This window comes from Natator depressus, chromosome 4 (genome assembly GCF_965152275.1).
Source record: "Natator depressus isolate rNatDep1 chromosome 4, rNatDep2.hap1, whole genome shotgun sequence".
NCBI lineage: Eukaryota > Metazoa > Chordata > Testudines > Cheloniidae > Natator > Natator depressus.
The window spans coordinates 124,687,469-124,705,606 of record NC_134237.1 but is presented as its reverse complement, the minus strand read 5'-3'; the positions used below and the strand labels follow the sequence as shown (position 1 = coordinate 124,705,606).

The window sequence follows — 18,138 nt, the reverse complement described above, 5'->3', positions numbered from 1 at the left end:
TTCTCAGTCTTCTCTTCTCATAGAATCATAGAATCATAGAATATCAGGGTTGGAAGGGACCCCAGAAGGTCATCTAGTCCAACCCCCTGCTCGAAGCAGGACCAATTCCCAGTTAAATCATCCCAGCCAGGGCTTTGTCAAGCCTGACCTTAAAAACCTCTAAGGAAGGAGATTCTACCACCTCCCTAGGTAACGCATTCCAGTGTTTCACCACCCTCTTAGTGAAAAAGTTTTTCCTAATATCCAATCTAAACCTCCCCCATTGCAACTTGAGACCATTACTCCTCGTTCTGTCATCTGCTACCATTGAGAACAGTCTAGAGCCATCCTCTTTGGAACCCCCTTTCAGGTAGTTGAAAGCAGCTATCAAATCCCCCCTCATTCTTCTCTTCTGCAGACTAAACAATCCCAGCTCCCTCAGCTTCTCCTCATAAGTCATGTGCTCTAGACCCCTAATCATTTTTGTTGCCCTTCGCTGGACTCTCTCCAATTTATCCACATCCTTCTTGTAGTGTGGGGCCCAAAACTGGACACAGTACTCCAGATGAGGCCTCACCAGTGTCGAATAGAGGGGAACGATCACGTCCCTCGATCTGCTCGCTATGCCCCTACTTATACATCCCAAAATGCCATTGGCCTTCTTGGCAACAAGGGCACACTGTTGACTCATATCCAGCTTCTCGTCCACTGTCACCCCTAGGTCCTTTTCCGCAGAACTGCTGCCTAGCCATTCGGTCCCTAGTCTGTAGCGGTGCATTGGATTCTTCCATCCTAAGTGCAGGACCCTGCACTTATCCTTATTGAACCTCATCAGATTTCTTTTGGCCCAATCCTCCAATTTGTCTAGGTCCTTCTGTATCCTATCCCTCCCCTCCAGCGTATCTACCACTCCTCCCAGTTTAGTATCATCTGCAAATTTGCTGAGAGTGCAATCCACACCATCCTCCAGATCATTTATGAAGATATTGAACAAAACCGGCCCCAGGACCGACCCCTGGGGCACTCCACTTGACACCGGCTGCCAACTAGACATGGAGCCATTTATCACTACCCGTTGAGCCCGACAATCTAGCCAGCTTTCTACCCACCTTATAGTGCATTCATCTAGCCCATACTTCCTTAACTTGCTGACAAGAATACTGTGGGAGACCGTGTCAAAAGCTTTGCTAAAGTCAAGAAACAATACATCCACTGCTTTCCCTTCATCCACAGAACCAGTAATCTCATCATAAAAGGCGATTAGATTAGTCAGGCATGACCTTCCCTTGGTGAATCCATGCTGACTGTTCCTGATCACTTTCCTCTCATGTAAGTGCTTCAGGATTGATTCTTTGAGGACCTGCTCCATGATTTTTCCAGGGACTGAGGTGAGGCTGACTGGCCAGCTGACTCCAGACTAAACAAACCCAGTTTTCTCAATCTTCCCTCATAGGTCATAGGTCATGTTTTCTAGACCTTAATCATTTTTGCTGCTCTTCTCTGGACTTTCTCCAATTTGTCCACATCTTTCTTGAAATGTGGTGCCCAGAACTGGACCCAATACTCCAGTTGAGGCCTAATCACGCGAGTAAAGCAGAAGAATTACTTCTTGTGTCTTGCTTACAATACTCCTGCTAATACATCCCAGAATGATATTCACTTTTTTTGCAACCGTATTATACTGTTGACTCATATTTAGCTTGGGATCCACTATGACCCCCAGATCCCTTTCTGCAGTACTCCTTCCTAGACAGTCATTTCCCATTTTGTTTTTGTGCAGCTGATTGTTCCTTCCTAAGTGGAGTACTTTGCATTTGTCCTTATTGAATTTCATCCTATTTATGTCAGACCATTTCTCCAGTTTGCCAAGATCATTTTGAATTTTAATACTATCCTCCAAAGCACTTGCAACCTTCCAGCTTGGTATTGTCGCAAACTTTGTAAGTGTACTCTCTATGCCATTATCTAAATCATTGATGAATATATTGAAGAGAACCTAAAACCAATCTCTGCGGGACCCCACTCAATATGCCCTTCCAGCTTGACTGTGAACCACTGATAACTACTCTCTGGGAATGTTTTTCCAACCAGTTATGCACCCACCTATCTAGGTTGTATTTGCCTGGTTTGTTTATGAGAAGGTCATGTGAGACCGTATCAAAAGCCTTACTGAAATCAAGATATATCACATCTACCACTTCCCCCCATCCACAAGCCTTGTTACCCTGTCAAAGAAAGCTATTAGGTTGGTTTGATATGATTTGTCCTTGACAAATCCATGCTGACTGTTATTTATCACCTTATTATCTTTCAGATGTTTGCAAATTGATTTCTTAATCTTTCTGGGTACTGAAATTATGCTGACTGGTGTGTAATTCTTTGGCTTGTCCTCATAGATGCTGGATCTAAGGGTACTGGGGGTGTTACCGCACCCCCTGGCTTGTAGAGGTTTCCATCATATACAAGGTTTACAGTTTGGTTCAATGATTCTTAACACCCCCACTATACAAATTGTTCCAGCACCCATGATTGTCCTTTTAATAGATTGGCACTATATTTGCCCTTTTCCTCTGGAATCTCTCCTTTCATTCATGACTTTTTGAAGATAATTGCTAATGGCTCAGATATCTCCTCAGTCAGCTCCTTGACTATTCTAGGATGTATTTCACCAGGCCCTGGTGATTTGAAGACTTGTCTAAGTAATTTTTAACTTGTTCTTTCCCTATTTTAGCCTCTGTGATCCTACCTCATTTTCACTGGCATTCACTATGTTAGATGTCCAGTTGCAACTAACCTTTTTGGTGAAAACTGAAACAAAAAAGTCATTTAGCACCTCTGCCATTTCCACATTTTCTGTCATTGTCATCGTCCCATCCCCCCCAAATTGAATAACGGGCCTACCCTGTCCTTGGTCTTCCTCTTGCTTCTAATGTATTTGTAGAATGTTTTCTTGTTACCCTTTATGTCACTAGGTAGTTTAATCTCGTTTTGTGCCTTTGACTTTCTAATTTTGTCCCTACATACTTTGTTATTTGTTTATATTCATCCTTTGTAATTTGACATAGATTCCATTTTTGTAAGGCTCTTTTTTGCGTTTCAGATCACTGAAGACCTCCTGGTCCAGTCAGGGGTGGGAGGGAGGTCTCTTGCCATACTTCTAATCTTTCCTATGCAGTGGAATAATTTGCTCTTGTGCCCTTAAAAATGTCTCTTTGAAAAACTGCCAACTCTCTTGAACTGTTTTTCCCCTTAGACTTGCTTTCCATGGGATCTTACCTACCAACTCCCTGAGTTTACTAAAGTCTGCCTTCTTGAAATCCATTCTCTTTATTGTGCTGTTTTCCCTCCTACCATTCCTTAGGATCATGAACTCTACCATTTCATGATTACTTTCATGCAAGCTGCCTTCCACTTTCAAATTCTCAACCAGAGAGCTGGTCCTGCCCACTTGCTGTGCGACGGAGTACCTGGGGCCTGTTGCAGGTAAAACTGACCCTGCCCACTTGCTCCTGCGAGGGAGTATCTGGGGCCTGTCGCAGGTAGAACTGGCTCTGCCCACTTGCTGTGCGAGGGAATACCTGGGAATGTAACAAGCAGAGCTCTCCTGCGAGGGAGTACCTGAGGCCTGTCTTAGGTAGAGCTGGTTGTGGATGTTTTTGCAGAAAATGAGTTTCTTTTTTTTGTTGAAAAAATTGAAAGCTGCCTATTTTTCATGGGATCCCATAAAAGGTTTTTGGGTTTGGAACTCTGACCATGGAAAATAAAATGATTTTTTTGTCAGTGCTCCTGTGGATTTGACCCTTCTGCCAAGCTTTCATTTGGTATGTTCCATGCCAAAATGATACTATGTTGTTTTCCTTAAATCCAAACCACATAACATGCAAGCGGCATCATTTCACCCCCACATCTCTGGGGCGATTATGCTTCCTACACCGTGCTTCTTTTTGAATCCTTACAAAGTTCTTCATCCCTTCATAAGAAGCTGAATGCCTATATGTGGTCATCGTGCCCTCCCGCATGAAACTTGGCTCTGGCACAAACCTGACTCCTGTTCTGAATGCCTTCTGTGTTTGGATGCCACTAAATGCCACAGGGCAGTCAGATTTGTATTTGGCATGGCGTTCGCTCTGCGTATTGCCTTATTCTACAAACATCTTTTATGTAAATCAAGTATTAATTATCCCAGCTCTGCATTTTGTGTTGAATATCATTTTTTTAATTACAGGCTTCATCTCAGGTTAAGCCTGCATGCCTGTTGTTGAGCCAATTATCATAAATTTCCCTGTAACAATTAACAGTATTGGTGCAGAGCTGCATGTATTTTAAATGTTATAATTATGCTCGGCTCTTTTGTTAATTGGCCTATCTGACTCTTTACTTTTTATGCTGCTCATCTGCTCATTACTGCAGCCATTTAATTCAATTAGCACCTTAATTAGAAGAACAGCCATGTCCAATGTCGTAGGACTTGTCAGAGTACGCGGCTTGATTAGCAAAGACAAACACACCATGCAAATCAGGCTGTAACATTTGGGGGCGGCAAGAATGGAAGCCAGCCAGCTGGTGAAGTGGAAAAGTAGCATGTCTTCATCCCCCAAAGCTTCACCAGGAGAGAGAAAATAAAGAAGGCATCAGACTGAGGAAGGAATAAAATCATTTACAATTCCATGACTTAAGGCATCACTTAACATGAATGGTGTGTACCTCCAGAGGACGATGTCACCACTAAATTATCCCCCACCCCCATGTGCTCTTTAAAAAAAAAATAGAGAGAGAGATAAAAATAATAGAATAATCTCCCACCATGTCATGTATCCCCTTCAGAAGAGGAGAACCAACCCCGCCCCCAATATAATGACCTCTTCCTTTTGTCCCCTAACTACACACAGAGAGAAAAAACAAACCACCAGATCCTCCGCTGGTGCAAATCTGTGTAGCTCCATTGAGCTATGTTGATTGACACCAGCTGAGGATCAGGCCCAGAGGATTGTAAAATTGCCCATATGACCTACACCTTGCTAGTAAAGATAACTGTGCTGGTGAGAAGGGACATGTGCAGGGTGGAGAGATTGTATTTTTTTTAAAAAAATCCTCCGATTTCCAAGAGTAGTTTAAGACTCAGTTTTGTTTTGTGCCAGTCTATTTAAATCTTTATTCCCTGCCTATTAATTTTCCTAATTAGAATTAAATGAAGCATGCTAATTTGCTAGATTAACCAATAATTAAGCAGCCAAAGCACTAAAGTTTAATACTCACAGGCAGCTCTTTCTCTTCTGTGATGGCACAGTGTCATGCTCGCTCATTTTATTTGAAAGGAATTAAGAGGCTTGTTTTCTGTGGTCAACATTCCTCTCTTCTCCTCCCCCCGTCCCCCTTTTATATTCACTTATGTAAAATGGAATGCTTTGCCAAAAGGGATGGGTTTCATAATAGGTATCAAGAAGCTTTTGATTGTTTTAATCCTTTATCGGTGAGTCCTTGCGTCTCTAGAAATACAATAGATAGATATATCTAAAAACTGAGAGTTGATTTTAACTAAATTGATACATAGTTTGGATCATGCGCCTTTGCTGTCCTGTATTTTTATTTTTTTCATCTAATGAGAATTTACGCTTTTCTTTTTACAGAGAGCCGCCCCCATCAGAGTCCAATATTTATTTATTGTGCCTATTTATTCATTAATCTCTCTTCAGAGCTTGTATCTCACTGTGACATCTCTCAAAAACAGGAGTGGGCCTTGGTCCTGCCACTACTTATCCATGTGCTAAAGTCTGAGTACTCTCAATGCCTTCAATGGGGGACAATAATGCACATAAAGTTAAGCATGTGTTTAAGTGCAAGAGTCATTTGCTGTTTTTTAAGCCTGGAGGGTGTAATTCACCCTGTGCAGATGGCCAGCACAAGCTCTATTTTAGGCTTTCATATTGCCGTCCAGCTCCGGCATATCTGAGCACATATGCAGCACTTTAAGACCCACTTAAGCCCTGTTTTGAAGATTTATGTAGGAGATAAATAGTGGATAGGACTTGAGCTGTCCCTCTGAAGAGGGATGAATTTCATCCTATAAAACAGTGGTTCTCAACCTTTCCAGACTCCTGTACCCCTTTCAGGAGTCTGATTTGTCTTGTATACCCCCAAGTTTCACCTCACTTAAACTACTTGCTTCCAAAACCAGACATAAAAATACAAAAATGTCACAGCACACTATTACTGAAAAATTGCTTGCTTTCTCATTTTGTCTGTATGAAATTTTGGGTAGTATTGACTTTGCTAGTGCTTTTTATGTAGCCTGCTATAAAACTAGGCAAATATCTAGATGAGTCAATATACCCCCTGGAAGACCTCTGAGTACCCCCAGGGGTACACGTACCCCTGGTTGAGAACCACTGCCATAAGAGATCCTAACTCTGTATAACAATGATATTTACTAACTGCTCTGTCTTTAACTTTTAGATTAGATCAATATTTTTTTAAAAATCCCTCTACACCTTCCCTTCTCATTTTATAGGGTGTGTCAATAATTCCTAAACTTCCAGTGTGTTGGATAGATATTTCTTTGGCCTTTTTCCACTGATCTCAATGGGAGTTAGGCAGCTAAAACCCCAAGCAATGTACAAAAAAATGTTGCTCTTGAATTAAAAAATTAATTAATAATTAATTAAGAAAGTGATTACTTTACCAAATCATACTTCCTTTACCTGGATGAGGAGCTTCATTGATATCAAGGAGGATTAGTTTCAGTGTAGCAGCCGTGTTAGTCTGTATCCGCAAAAAGAAAAGGAGAATTAGTTACCCTTGGTGAGAGAAACTAATCAGTCAAGTCATCATTAGTCATACTAAGTGAAACATGCCTGATTTCAGGTTTTATGAACTTGGAACTCAGACTCCTTATGATCATTGAATCTCTTTTTGAGACCCTGTCCCCAGTTTGTACAGAAGCCACCAAACAGCAAGCATCCCTTGCACTGGGGTTTTGTTGCAAACGTTTAGCACAGCTCTCTTCCTGTTCTATATCCATTTCTCACCAGCTATTGCAAACCCAAGAACATTTGTGAGCTGGAGTTCAAACTAAGTAGAAACTGGCTTTTGTCTGAAGGGGACACATGACATGGTGGGAGATTATTCTATTATTTTGTCACAACCCTATTCCCCTCCCCCCCAAAAAAAATCTGATTACAGTCTAAGGTCCTAATTCAGCTAAGCAATTCAGAATTGGCTATTGTCTTCAGAATTGGTTACTCTGGCTTTTGTCACAACCCTATTCCCCTGCCCCAAAAAATATCTGATTACAATTTTAAGGTCCTAATTCAGCTAAGCACTTAAACGTGTGCTTACATTTAAGCAACTGTAAAAGTGTCGTTAAAGCCAATGGTGTCAAATCATTTGCTCACATTTAAGCCTGTGCTTAAGTGCTTAGCTGAATAGGGAAGGTTTGCCAAATCAGTCCCAACTGGGTTCAAAAACAGTCAGATGAAAATAAAATAGGCCAGATTCAATGGAGTCACGCTGAATTTGGCTCAATGTTTGCACCATCCCTTGTGAAGCAAAACTGCTGTGTTTTGACCAGTTCTAGGAATGAATCCAAAGTAGGGTGATGCCGGCCGTATGAGTCCTTCCTCTTCAAGAACAAGAGTAGGTATATGGCAAGAAATGACGGGGCCTTTGAAACCAAGTTAAACACAGGGTCTAAACTGATTGCTGCATCTTTGTTATTGGTTGGTATTGAGCAAGCTGGATTCTGATTTCTTGATTGCCTGAAGGTACAAGCAATATGGCCACATCAGTACATGCTGCAGAACTGTGGCGACTGCCTTCCATTTATAGCTGGCTGGCTGATTGATTGATTCCTCTTTCTCCCCCCACCTCTTTCTTTTTAAGCTAGGCTTCTTACATGCTTAGGTGAACAACTTAGTCAGTCTCCAGTACCCCTGCTGAGTGTGTGCGTGTGTGTGAGTGTGCATGTGCATGTGTGTAATGCATTTCATCTGCTAGCTGCAATAATATCCTGGAGGAATGTGCCAGCTGTAAACTTCATAACATCCTGTTCCTGCAACTTGAAGATATTGACTCAGAAGGGAAACAATGGCATGAATAAAAGAAAAATAAAAAAATTAATTATCCTTTGTGTTTGTAATTTAATTAAAGATGCAGTAAAGTTTTACTGTTTTTCCAGGTGATGATGTTTAGGGCTCTGAAAAGCTATTTGTGCTGGTGAGATTAAAGTGCATTTTAAAATGTTCCCCGAGCACTTTCACATTTGTTGATAGATTTTTAAATTAAACTTTAAATTGTAATCTAAATTACCTCCAACAATTCATGGTCCCTATAATGAACTCCCACCATTCCTGCTGTCATCCGACTATGATATACTGTAAATGGTAACTGCTCAGGGTTTTACTGAATAGTGTTTTAGTATTACTGCACTATATTAGTTGTGTACAATCCTCAAATAGAAATCAAAGCACGTGGCAGATTTGCTTTATTTTAGTAACTTTATTATCTGCTAGTCTTTAGTCTTCTGTGTACACCGCTGCTGCTAATCATTTAGTGGCCTTCACAGAACAAAGCTCCAGATAAACCTCCAAATAATTTTTTGAGGCATTCCTGTCAAAGTGGAAGAATTTGCTTTTTACCAGCCTCTGAGCCTTTGGACATTAATCCCGAAAGGTGAAAAATAAAACTAAATGGGGACTATAGGCTCAAGTGCTTATTGGTGAAGGGAACATGGTTCATTGGCATCTTAGGTCCAGTTAGAAAGAGCACTTTTATAGAAGGCTGACAGGGAAGATTCACCGAGGAAGAGATGATCATAGGGAAGCAGAAGATTCCAGTGGGACCAAGGGAAGTAATACACAACATGACATTTCATAATAAGATTTCAGAAGCCCAAAGACCAAGAGGCTTCAGTGGAGCTGGGCCAATTTATACCAGATGAGTATTTAGCTCTCAGAAGTCTAACTCAGGTTGCTCTTGGTAAATCAGACCATCTGCAGGTTGGGGCTTATGGGCCCATTCCTGGAGCAGGAAGAAGTCCTCCAAACATTAGATCCCCAGGGAAATCCCACATATTTCTGAGCATTTATACATGGGCTAGATTAGGGGGGAAATCTGGTGGTCCTCTACTTGTGCTCCACCCACAGTTTCAAAGTAGATCAACAAGCACCAGTAAATTAGTTCACAACTTTATAGGTAAATATCATCAGGTTTCTGAGTAAATACCCATTGACTTGAATGGGAGGATTTCTTGGTGCTACTCTTTCTGTCTAGGTTCAGACTCAGAAATACAGTACTTAATTAATTTACATTTGGAAGGTTGCTTTCACACTCATTAGGGTGAGAAACCTTTTTTAAAAATAATGTGTAAGCTTAAATTCTGCAAAACCTGAAAGGGCTACCACAGATATGCTGGCACAGTACATGTACTGTTCTGTACCAGCTCCACCTGACCCTTGAATTGGCAGAGGTCTGGAACATTCCAAACTCTGTTTGTCACAAATTGGCCTCTCCTTTGTCTCTAGTAGCATGACTCCAAACAAACTGTGCTTCCCTAACCTTCCTGGCTGTCAGCTCTGCTTCCCCTTCACTGAGGGAGTGTTATGAGTGTTGCAGAGTGGGATTGCACAATGTCAAATGCCGGGGCTGATGCAGCAAATGATGGGAGTCTACCAGCTCAGACCTCCTTCCATAGCCAGTTCCTGCCCAAGCCCATGGAGTCCTGATGGTACAATGTTCACGTGCAGGGATTGGTGTCAGGTCAGAGTATAGGAGAATGCTATTGCTTAGGCTCCTCCGCCTAAGATATATGCTTTGATATATCTTATGTACCAGACAGCAACTTTTGGCTAGTATTTGTGCACCCTTCTTTTCTTCCGCCCCTAAAATTGGAAGGGCCGATTTGGACCAGAATCTCCTTATTTATGCTGATACTTGCTTCGTACAAATGTCTCTGTTAAAGGGTTCACTCCTAGGCTGCTTTATGCCCAACACTTGAAAACAAGGCCTAAGAGCAATAGAAATGTCTCGATGATCTGAATGATAAAAATCCAATGAAAACCGCTTTTGTTTGAAGACCAAGTGTTATAGTGGTACTGAATTCATTAACATTAGAAAAGAGCATTGAAACGTTTGGATGAAAGAAGTGATAAAAGCCAAATTATTATTATTATTATTTAGAGCATTTTAGCAGCTAGACAGGTCCAAAGACTTCACCACCTATCATCTTATCTATTGCATCTCCTTTCTCCTCTACACTCAGCAGTTTTAGTGTTACTTCACTGATTGCCTGAAATTTGCTAAGACTTTTCGTCAAAATGCAGAGAAGTCATTAGCTACAAAATGAGCAGAAATGTTCTTCAGAAGGGAGTGTGATAGGTGCATACAAAGCCCACTGAATATCTATCCTGTATCTGTCTCTCCTCTCCTCTCCAGGCATAGCTGGAAATAAATAGGATGGCTGCTTTTTTTCTGAGAAGGCGATGAAAGATTCCTTCCCCAACTCTTGCAGGCTACAGTTCCTGGTGTACAATGAAAAACTGCATGTTCTGTGTCTTAACCACAAGACCCCATCAAAGCATATATCTATCTATGGTACGTATATGCCCCCCACTATCAGAGTATCTGAAGTCCTCACCAAACCCCTGTGAGGCCGGGCAGTGCTATTATCCCCATTTTACAGATGGGGAACTGAGGCACAGAGCGACTAAATCACTTGTCCAGGGTGACGTTAGAAATCTGGGGTGGAGCAGAGAATTAAACCCAGGACTCCTAAGTGCCAGGCCAGGTGCAATTTAAGTTCCTTTCCTTAGAAATACAGCACATATGACACACAAACTATGGGTATGTCTACACTACGGAATAAGGTCGAATTTATAGAAGTCGGTTTTTTAGAAATCGGTTTTATATATTCGAGTGTGTGTGTCCCCACAGAAGTGCATTAAGTGCATTAACTCGGCGGAGTGCTTCCACAGTACCGAGGCTAGAGTCGACTTCCAGAGCGTTGCACTGTGGGTAGCTATCCCACAGTTCCCACAGTCTCCGCTGCCCATTGGAATTCTGGGTTGAGATCCCAATGCCTGATGGGGCTGAAACATTGTCGCGGGTGGTTCTGGGTACATATCGTCAGTCCCCCCTTCCCTCCCTCCCTCCCTCCGTGAAAGCAAGGGCAGACAATCGTTTCGCGCCTTTTTTCCTGAGTTACCTGTGCGAACGCCATACCACCGCAAGCATGGAGCCCGCTCAGGTAACCGTCACCGTATGTCTCCTGGGTGCTGGCAGACGCGGTATGGCATTGCTACACAGTAGCAGCAACCCATTGCCTTCTGGCAGCAGACGGTACAGTACGACTGGTAGCCGTCCTCGTCATGTCCGAGGTGTTCCTGGTCGCCTGTGTGAGGTCGATCAGGAGCGCCTGGGCAGACATGGGCGCAGGGACTAAATTTTTAGTGACTTGACCAGGTCATTCTCTTTAGTCCGGCAGTCAGTCCTATTGAACCGTCTTATGGTGAGCAGGCAGGCAATATGGATTGCTAGCAGTCCTATTGCACCGTCTTCTGCCGAGCAGCCATGAGATGTGGATGGCATGCAGTCCTTCTGCACCGTCTGCTGCCAGCCAAAGATGTAAAAGATAGATGGAGTGGATCAAAACAAGAAATAGACCAGATTTGTTTTGTACTCATTTGCCTTCTCCCCTGTCTAGGGGACTCATTCCTCTAGGTCACACTGCAGTCACTCACAGAGAAGGTGCAGCGAGGTAGATCTAGCCATGTATCAATCAGAGGCCAGGCTAACCTCCTTGTTCCAATAAGAACAATAACTTAGGTGCACCATTTCTTATTGGAACCCTCCGTGAAGTCCTGCCTGAACTACTCCTTGATGTAAAGCCACCCCCTTTGTGGATTTTAGCCCCCTGAAGCCAACCCTGTAAGCCGTGTCGTCGGTCGCCCCTCCCTCCGTCAGAGCAACGGCAGACAATCATTCCGCGCCTTTTTTCTGTGCGGACGCCATACCAAGGCAAGCATGGAGTCCGCTCAGCTCACTTTGGCAATTAGGAGCACATTAAACACCACACGCATTATCCAGCAGTATATGCAGCACCAGAACCTGGCAAAGCGCTACCGGGCGAGGAGGTGACGTCAGCGCGGTCACGTGAGTGATCAGGACATGGACACAGATTTCTCTGAAAGCATGGGCCCTGCCAATGCATGCATCATGGTGCTAATGGGGCAGGTTCATGCTGTGGAACGCCGATTCTGGGCTCGGGAAACAAGCACAGACTGGTGGGACCGCATAGTGTTGCAGGTCTGGGACGATTCCCAGTGGCTGCGAAACTTTCGCATGCGTAAGGGCACTTTCATGGAACTTTGTGACTTGCTTTCCCCTGCCCTGAAGCGCATGAATACCAAGATGAGAGCAGCCCTCACAGTTGAGAAGCGAGTGGCGATAGCCCTGTGGAAGCTTGCAACGCCAGACAGCTACCGGTCAGTTGGGAATCAATTTGGAGTGGGCAAATCTACTGTGGGGGCTGCTGTGATGCAAGTAGCCCACGCAATCAAAGATCTGCTGATATCAAGGGTAGTGACCCTGGGAAATGTGCAGGTCATAGTGGATGGCTTTGCTGCAATGGGATTCCCTAACTGTGGTGGGGCCATAGACGGAACCCATATCCCTATCTTGGCACCGGAGCACCAAGCCGGCGAGTACATAAACCGCAAGGGGTACTTTTCAATAGTGCTGCAAGCGCTGGTGGATCACAAGGGACGTTTCACCAACATCAACGTGGGATGGCCGGGAAAGGTACATGACGCTCGCATCTTCAGGAACTCTGGTCTGTTTCAAAAGCTTCAAGAAGGGACTTTATTCCCAGACCAGAAAATAACTGTTGGTGATGTTGAAATGCCTATATGTATCCTTGGGGACCCAGCCTACCCCTTAATGCCATGGCTCATGAAGCCGTACACAGGCAGCCTGGACAGTAGTCAGGAGCTGTTCAACTACAGGCTGAGCAAGTGCAGAATGGTGGTAGAATGTGTATTTGGACATTTAAAGGCGCGCTGGCGCAGTTTACTGACTCGCTTAGACCTCAGCGAAACCAATATTCCCACTGTTATTACTGCTTGCTGTGTGCTCCACAATATCTGTGAGAGTAAGGGGGAGACGTTTATGGCGGGGTGGGAGGTTGAGGCAAATCGCCTGGCTGCTGGTTACGCGCAGCCAGACACCAGGGCGGTTAGAAGAGCACAGGAGGGTGCAGTACGCATCAGAGAGGCTTTGAAAACCAGTTTCATGACTGGCCAGGCTACGGTGTGAAAGTTCTGTTTGTTTCTCCTTGATGAAACCCCCCGCCCCTTGGTTCACTCTACTTCCCTGTAAGCTAACCACCCTCCCCTCCTCCCTTTGATCACCGCTTGCAGAGGCAATAAAGTCATTGTTGCTTCACATTCATGCATTCTTTATTCATTCATCACACAAATAGGGGGATGACTACCAAGGTAGCCCAGGAGGGGTGGTGGAGGAGGGAAGGAAAATGCCACACAGCACTTTAAAAGTTTACAACTTTAAAATTTATTGAATGACAGCCTTCTTTTTTTTGGGCAATCCTCTGTGGTGGAGTGGCTGGTTGGCCGGTGGCCCCCCCACCGCGTTCTTGGGCGTCTGGGTGTGGAGGCCATGGAACTTGGGGAGGAGGGCGGTTGGTTACACAGGGGCTGTAGTGGCAGTCTGTGCTCCAGCTGCCTTTGCTGCAGCTCAACCATACACTGGAGCATACTGGTTTGGTCCTCCAGCAGCCTCAGCATTGAATCCTGCCTCCTCTCATCACGCTGCCGCCACATTCGAGCTTCAGCCCTCTCTTCAGCCCGCCACTTACTCTCTTCAGCCCGCCACCTCTCCTCCTGGTCATTTTGTGCTTTCCTGCAGTCTGACATTATTTGCCTCCACGCATTCGTCTGTGCTCTGTCAGTGTGGGAGGACAGCATGAGCTCGGAGAACATTTCATCTCGAGTGCGTTTTTTTTTCTTTCTAATCTTCACTAGCCTCTGGGAAGGAGAAGATCCTGTGATCATTGAAACACATGCAGCTGGTGGAGAAAAGAAAAGGGACAGCGGTATTTAAAAAGACACATTTTATAAAACACTGGCTACACTCTTTCAGGGTAAACCTTGCTGTTAACATTACATACATAGCACATGTGCTTTCGTTACAAGGTCGCATTTTGCCTCCCCCCACCGCGTGGCTACCCCCTCAACCCTCCCCCCTCCCTGTGGCTAACAGCGGGGAACATTTCTGTTCAGCCGCAGGCAAACAGCTCAGCAGGAATGGGCTCCTCTGAGTGTCCCCTGAAGAAAAGCACCCTATTTCAACCAGGTGACCATGGATTATATCTCACTCTCCTGAGGATAACACAGAGAGATAAAGAACGGATGTTGCTTGAACGCCAGCAAACATACACTGCAATGCTTTGTTGTACAATGATTCCCGAGTACGTGTTACTGGCCTGGAGTGGTAAAGTGTCCTACCATGAAGGACGCAATAAGTCTGCCCTCCCCAGAAACCTTTTGCAAAGGCTTTGGGAGTATATCCAGGAGAGCCGCGAATGCCAGGGCAAAGTAATCCTTTCACATGCTTGCTTTTAAACCATGTATAGTATTTTAAAAGGTACACTCACCGGAGGTCCCTTCTCCGCCTGCTGGGTCCAGGAGGCAGCCTTGGGTGGGTTCAGGGGGTACTGGCTCCAGGTCCAGGGTGAGAAACAGTTCCTGGCTGTCGGGAAAACCGGTTTCTCCGCTTGCTTGCTGTGAGCTATCTACAACCTCGTCATCATCATCATCTTCTTCGTCCCCAAAACCTGCTTCCGTATTGCCTCCATCTCCATTGAAGGAGTCAAACAACACGGCTGGGGTAGTGGTGGCTGAAACCCCTAAAATGGCATGCAGCTCATCATAGAAGCGGCATGTTTGGGGCTCTGACCCGGAGCGGCTGTTCGCCTCTCTGGTTTTCTGGTAGGCTTGCCTCAGCTCCTTCAGTTTCACGCAGCACTGCTTTGGGTCCCTGTTATGGCCTCTGTCCTTCATGCCCTGGGAGATTTTGACAAAGGTTTTGGCATTTCGAAAACTGGAACGGAGTTCTGATAGCACGGATTCCTCTCCCCATACAGCGAGCAGATCCCGTACCTCCCGTTCGGTCCATGCTGGAGCTCTTTTGCGATTCTGAGACTCCATCATGGTCACCTCTGCTGATGAGCTCTGCATGGTCACCTGCAACTTGCCACGCTGGCCAAACAGGAAATGAGATTCAAAAGTTCGCAGTTCTTTTCCTGTCTACCTGGCCAGTGCATCTGAGTTGAGAGTGCTGTCCAGAGCGGTCAAAATGGAGCACTCTGGGATAGCTCCCGGAGGCCAATACCGTCGAATTGTGTCCACAGTACCCCAAATTCGACCCGGCAAGGCCAATTTAAGCGCTAATCCACTTGTCAGGGGTGGAGTAAGGAAATCGATTTTAAGAGCCCTTTAAGTCGAAATAAAGGGCTTCATCGTGTGGACGGGTGCAGGTTTACATCGATTTAATGCTGCTAAATTCGACCTAAAGTCCTAGTGTAGACCAGGGCTATAAGATGTCTGAAGCAAGAACTACTAAGTCAGCTTTTGTTTTTATTTTCACAGGAAGAGGATTAAAGAAAAAGTTTGTGAAGAAGAAAGAAAAATAGAAGTGAAGGTAAAATGGCAGGGCATGGTAAAACATGTCCTGCGCACAATGTTTTCCTAGAATTTCTCATGTCGAGGTCTCATTTATCATACAAACAGTTTGGCCAACCATGAAACAGAACTATGAAATGAAGTGATCTAAAACATTTTGTCTTCATGTTTTGCTCAGCTTTTAGATTTTACATTCTCGCTTTGTTTCTCTGTCTTCCCACTCCCTTTCTGAAATGAAATAACCTAAGGAAAAGAGTGCTAGATGGTGAAGCCACAGGAGATTCTTAAAGAATGAATGAAATCTGATTTCGGAAATATGGAGGGAAAGCATTTGGTGAATAGTCAGTGGGAAGGAAAGAATGAAGGAATAAAAAGATGAACTTTACTACCAACAAAACAACAACACAAAAACCTCTGGTGTCTCAAACATGGAAAAGATCTGTTGTCATGTGGACCTGCAGCTGGGTTGGTTTGACTTTGGTCTGGTGAATTGGACCAAAATGTTTAGTAGCATTTCAGTTCAATATTAATCTGCATCTTCTGACAGTGAGGTGTTGCCTCACAGGAGTTGTAGTTTGCACACTTTGTGCCCCAACTCTTCCCTAAGAGCTGGGCTCCTTGGCTGGACTATTTCTCCCATGGTGCACAACAGACTCTCATCTGACCAATTTGCGTGATGTGTCATGGAATTTTATTTACAAAAAGCCTAGATGTTAGAGTAAAGGAAGAGGGATGCATTATAGTCTCTTCCCACGTAACCCTAGTGAAAGGGATGACATAGGGGAGTGGTTTGGCTCACCTTTTGGGGTCTTTTGTCTCCTTAATTCAGCTTTAAATTCATGGAACAGAGGCCTCTTCCTGACTGTGTGGCCATTTTCTCTGCCCAGTCCTCAAACCTGCTGAGCCCGGAATGCTTTTGGAGAATACAGCCTAGTTGCAGCACTTCAAAATCCTCATGTCTTTTAGAATAATTTGCTCCTGCTGTTACATTCTTATGACAGAGAGGAACAGATAGGACAACGTTAATAAACATTTATTTCTGGATGTTACAATTGTTATCTGTTTAATAGTTCTAGCTACAGTACAGAGCAGTCAGGGTGAAATCCTGTATACACGAGATGTAGAAGTTAATGAGGGTCAGAACACAGTGTGAGACCAGTGGAAAATGAATGTACATGCTCAGCATTTGTGGATTTGAATAGTAGGAATGTACTTGTAAAAACAATTTTGCTTTATAAAAGAATCATTTTTCAAACATGCACAAAAATAGTTGTAGATTCCATTAGTCAGTTTTCCCCAATCTGGGTAAGTTCTACCAGAATGTAAAAAAGATAAATGCATGACGTGGGTAATTATAGGCTGATTAGCCTGTTATCAGTCCCGGGCAAAATGATGGAAAGCCAGATATAGGATAAAATTGGTAAAGAATTAAAGGTTTGTAGCATTATTAATGGTTTGATAAAAATAATTGTTGTAACATAGTATATTTAGATCTTTGTAAGGCATTTGATTTAATCCTATATAACACTATATAACATTGAGGTAAAAAATAACACTATGTAACACTGAGGTAAAAATAATTAGTACTATACAAAATCAATATAGCCCATTTCACATTAATTAAAAACTGGCTAACTGTTAGATCTCAAATCGTAATTGTAAATGGGGAATCATCATCCAATGTGGGTATTTCTACAAGGGTCTCACAAGGATCACTTCTTGGCCCAATGCTATTCATTATTTTTTTTTGTCAATGATCTGGATATAAAATATAAAATAATTACTGGAAAAGTCTCCAGATGAAACAAAAATTGGTGGATTGTAAATAATGATGGAGTAGCTCAATTGTACTGTCTAACCCAAATTACTTGTTAAGGTGGGTTCATTTGAACAATATGCATTTTAACACAGCCAAATGCAAGGTCATACATTCAGAACATACATAAGAACAAAAGAACGGCCATAGTGGGTCAGATCAAAGGTCCATCTAGCCCAGTATCCTGTCTTCCAACAAGGTGGCCAATGCCAATGCCAGGTGCCCCAAAGGGAATGAACAGAACAGGTAATCATGAACTGATCCAACCGCTGTCGCCCATTCCCAGCTTCTGGCAAACACCATCCCTGCCCATCCAGGCAAATAGCAACTGATGGGCCTATGGTCCATGAACTTACCTAGTTCTTTTTTGAACCCAGTTATATTCTTGGCCTTCACAACATCCTCTGGCAAGGAGTTCCACAGGTTGACTGTGCATTGTGTAAAAAAATGCTTCCTTTGTTTGTTTTAAATCTGCTACCTATTAATTTCATTTGGTGACCCCCTAGTTCTTGTGTTACGAGGAGGAGTAAATACACTTCCTTATTTCCTTTCTCCACACCAGTCATAATTTTATAGAACTCTATCATATCCCCCCTAGGTGATCTCTTTTCCAAGCTGAAAAGTGCCAGTCTTATTAATCACTTCTCAGCTAGA

General features: G+C 43.7%; 1 protein-coding gene across 1 annotated transcript in view; it reads right to left on the bottom strand.

Annotated features, from left to right (window-relative positions):
* The window catches only part of LOC141986982 (uncharacterized), a 33,760-nt gene extending 17,251 nt beyond the window's left edge, over positions 1-16,509 (bottom strand). The window contains exons 1-3 of the mRNA XM_074952072.1: positions 16,468-16,509; positions 14,642-15,050; positions 13,676-14,053 (exon numbers count right to left, since the gene is read on the bottom strand). Coding sequence (XP_074808173.1) covers positions 13,676-14,053; positions 14,642-15,047 — 784 coding nt within the window. The 5' untranslated portion in view covers positions 15,048-15,050; positions 16,468-16,509. The remainder of the gene's footprint in view (positions 1-13,675; positions 14,054-14,641; positions 15,051-16,467) is intronic.
* Positions 16,510-18,138: the final 1,629 nt, after the last annotated feature.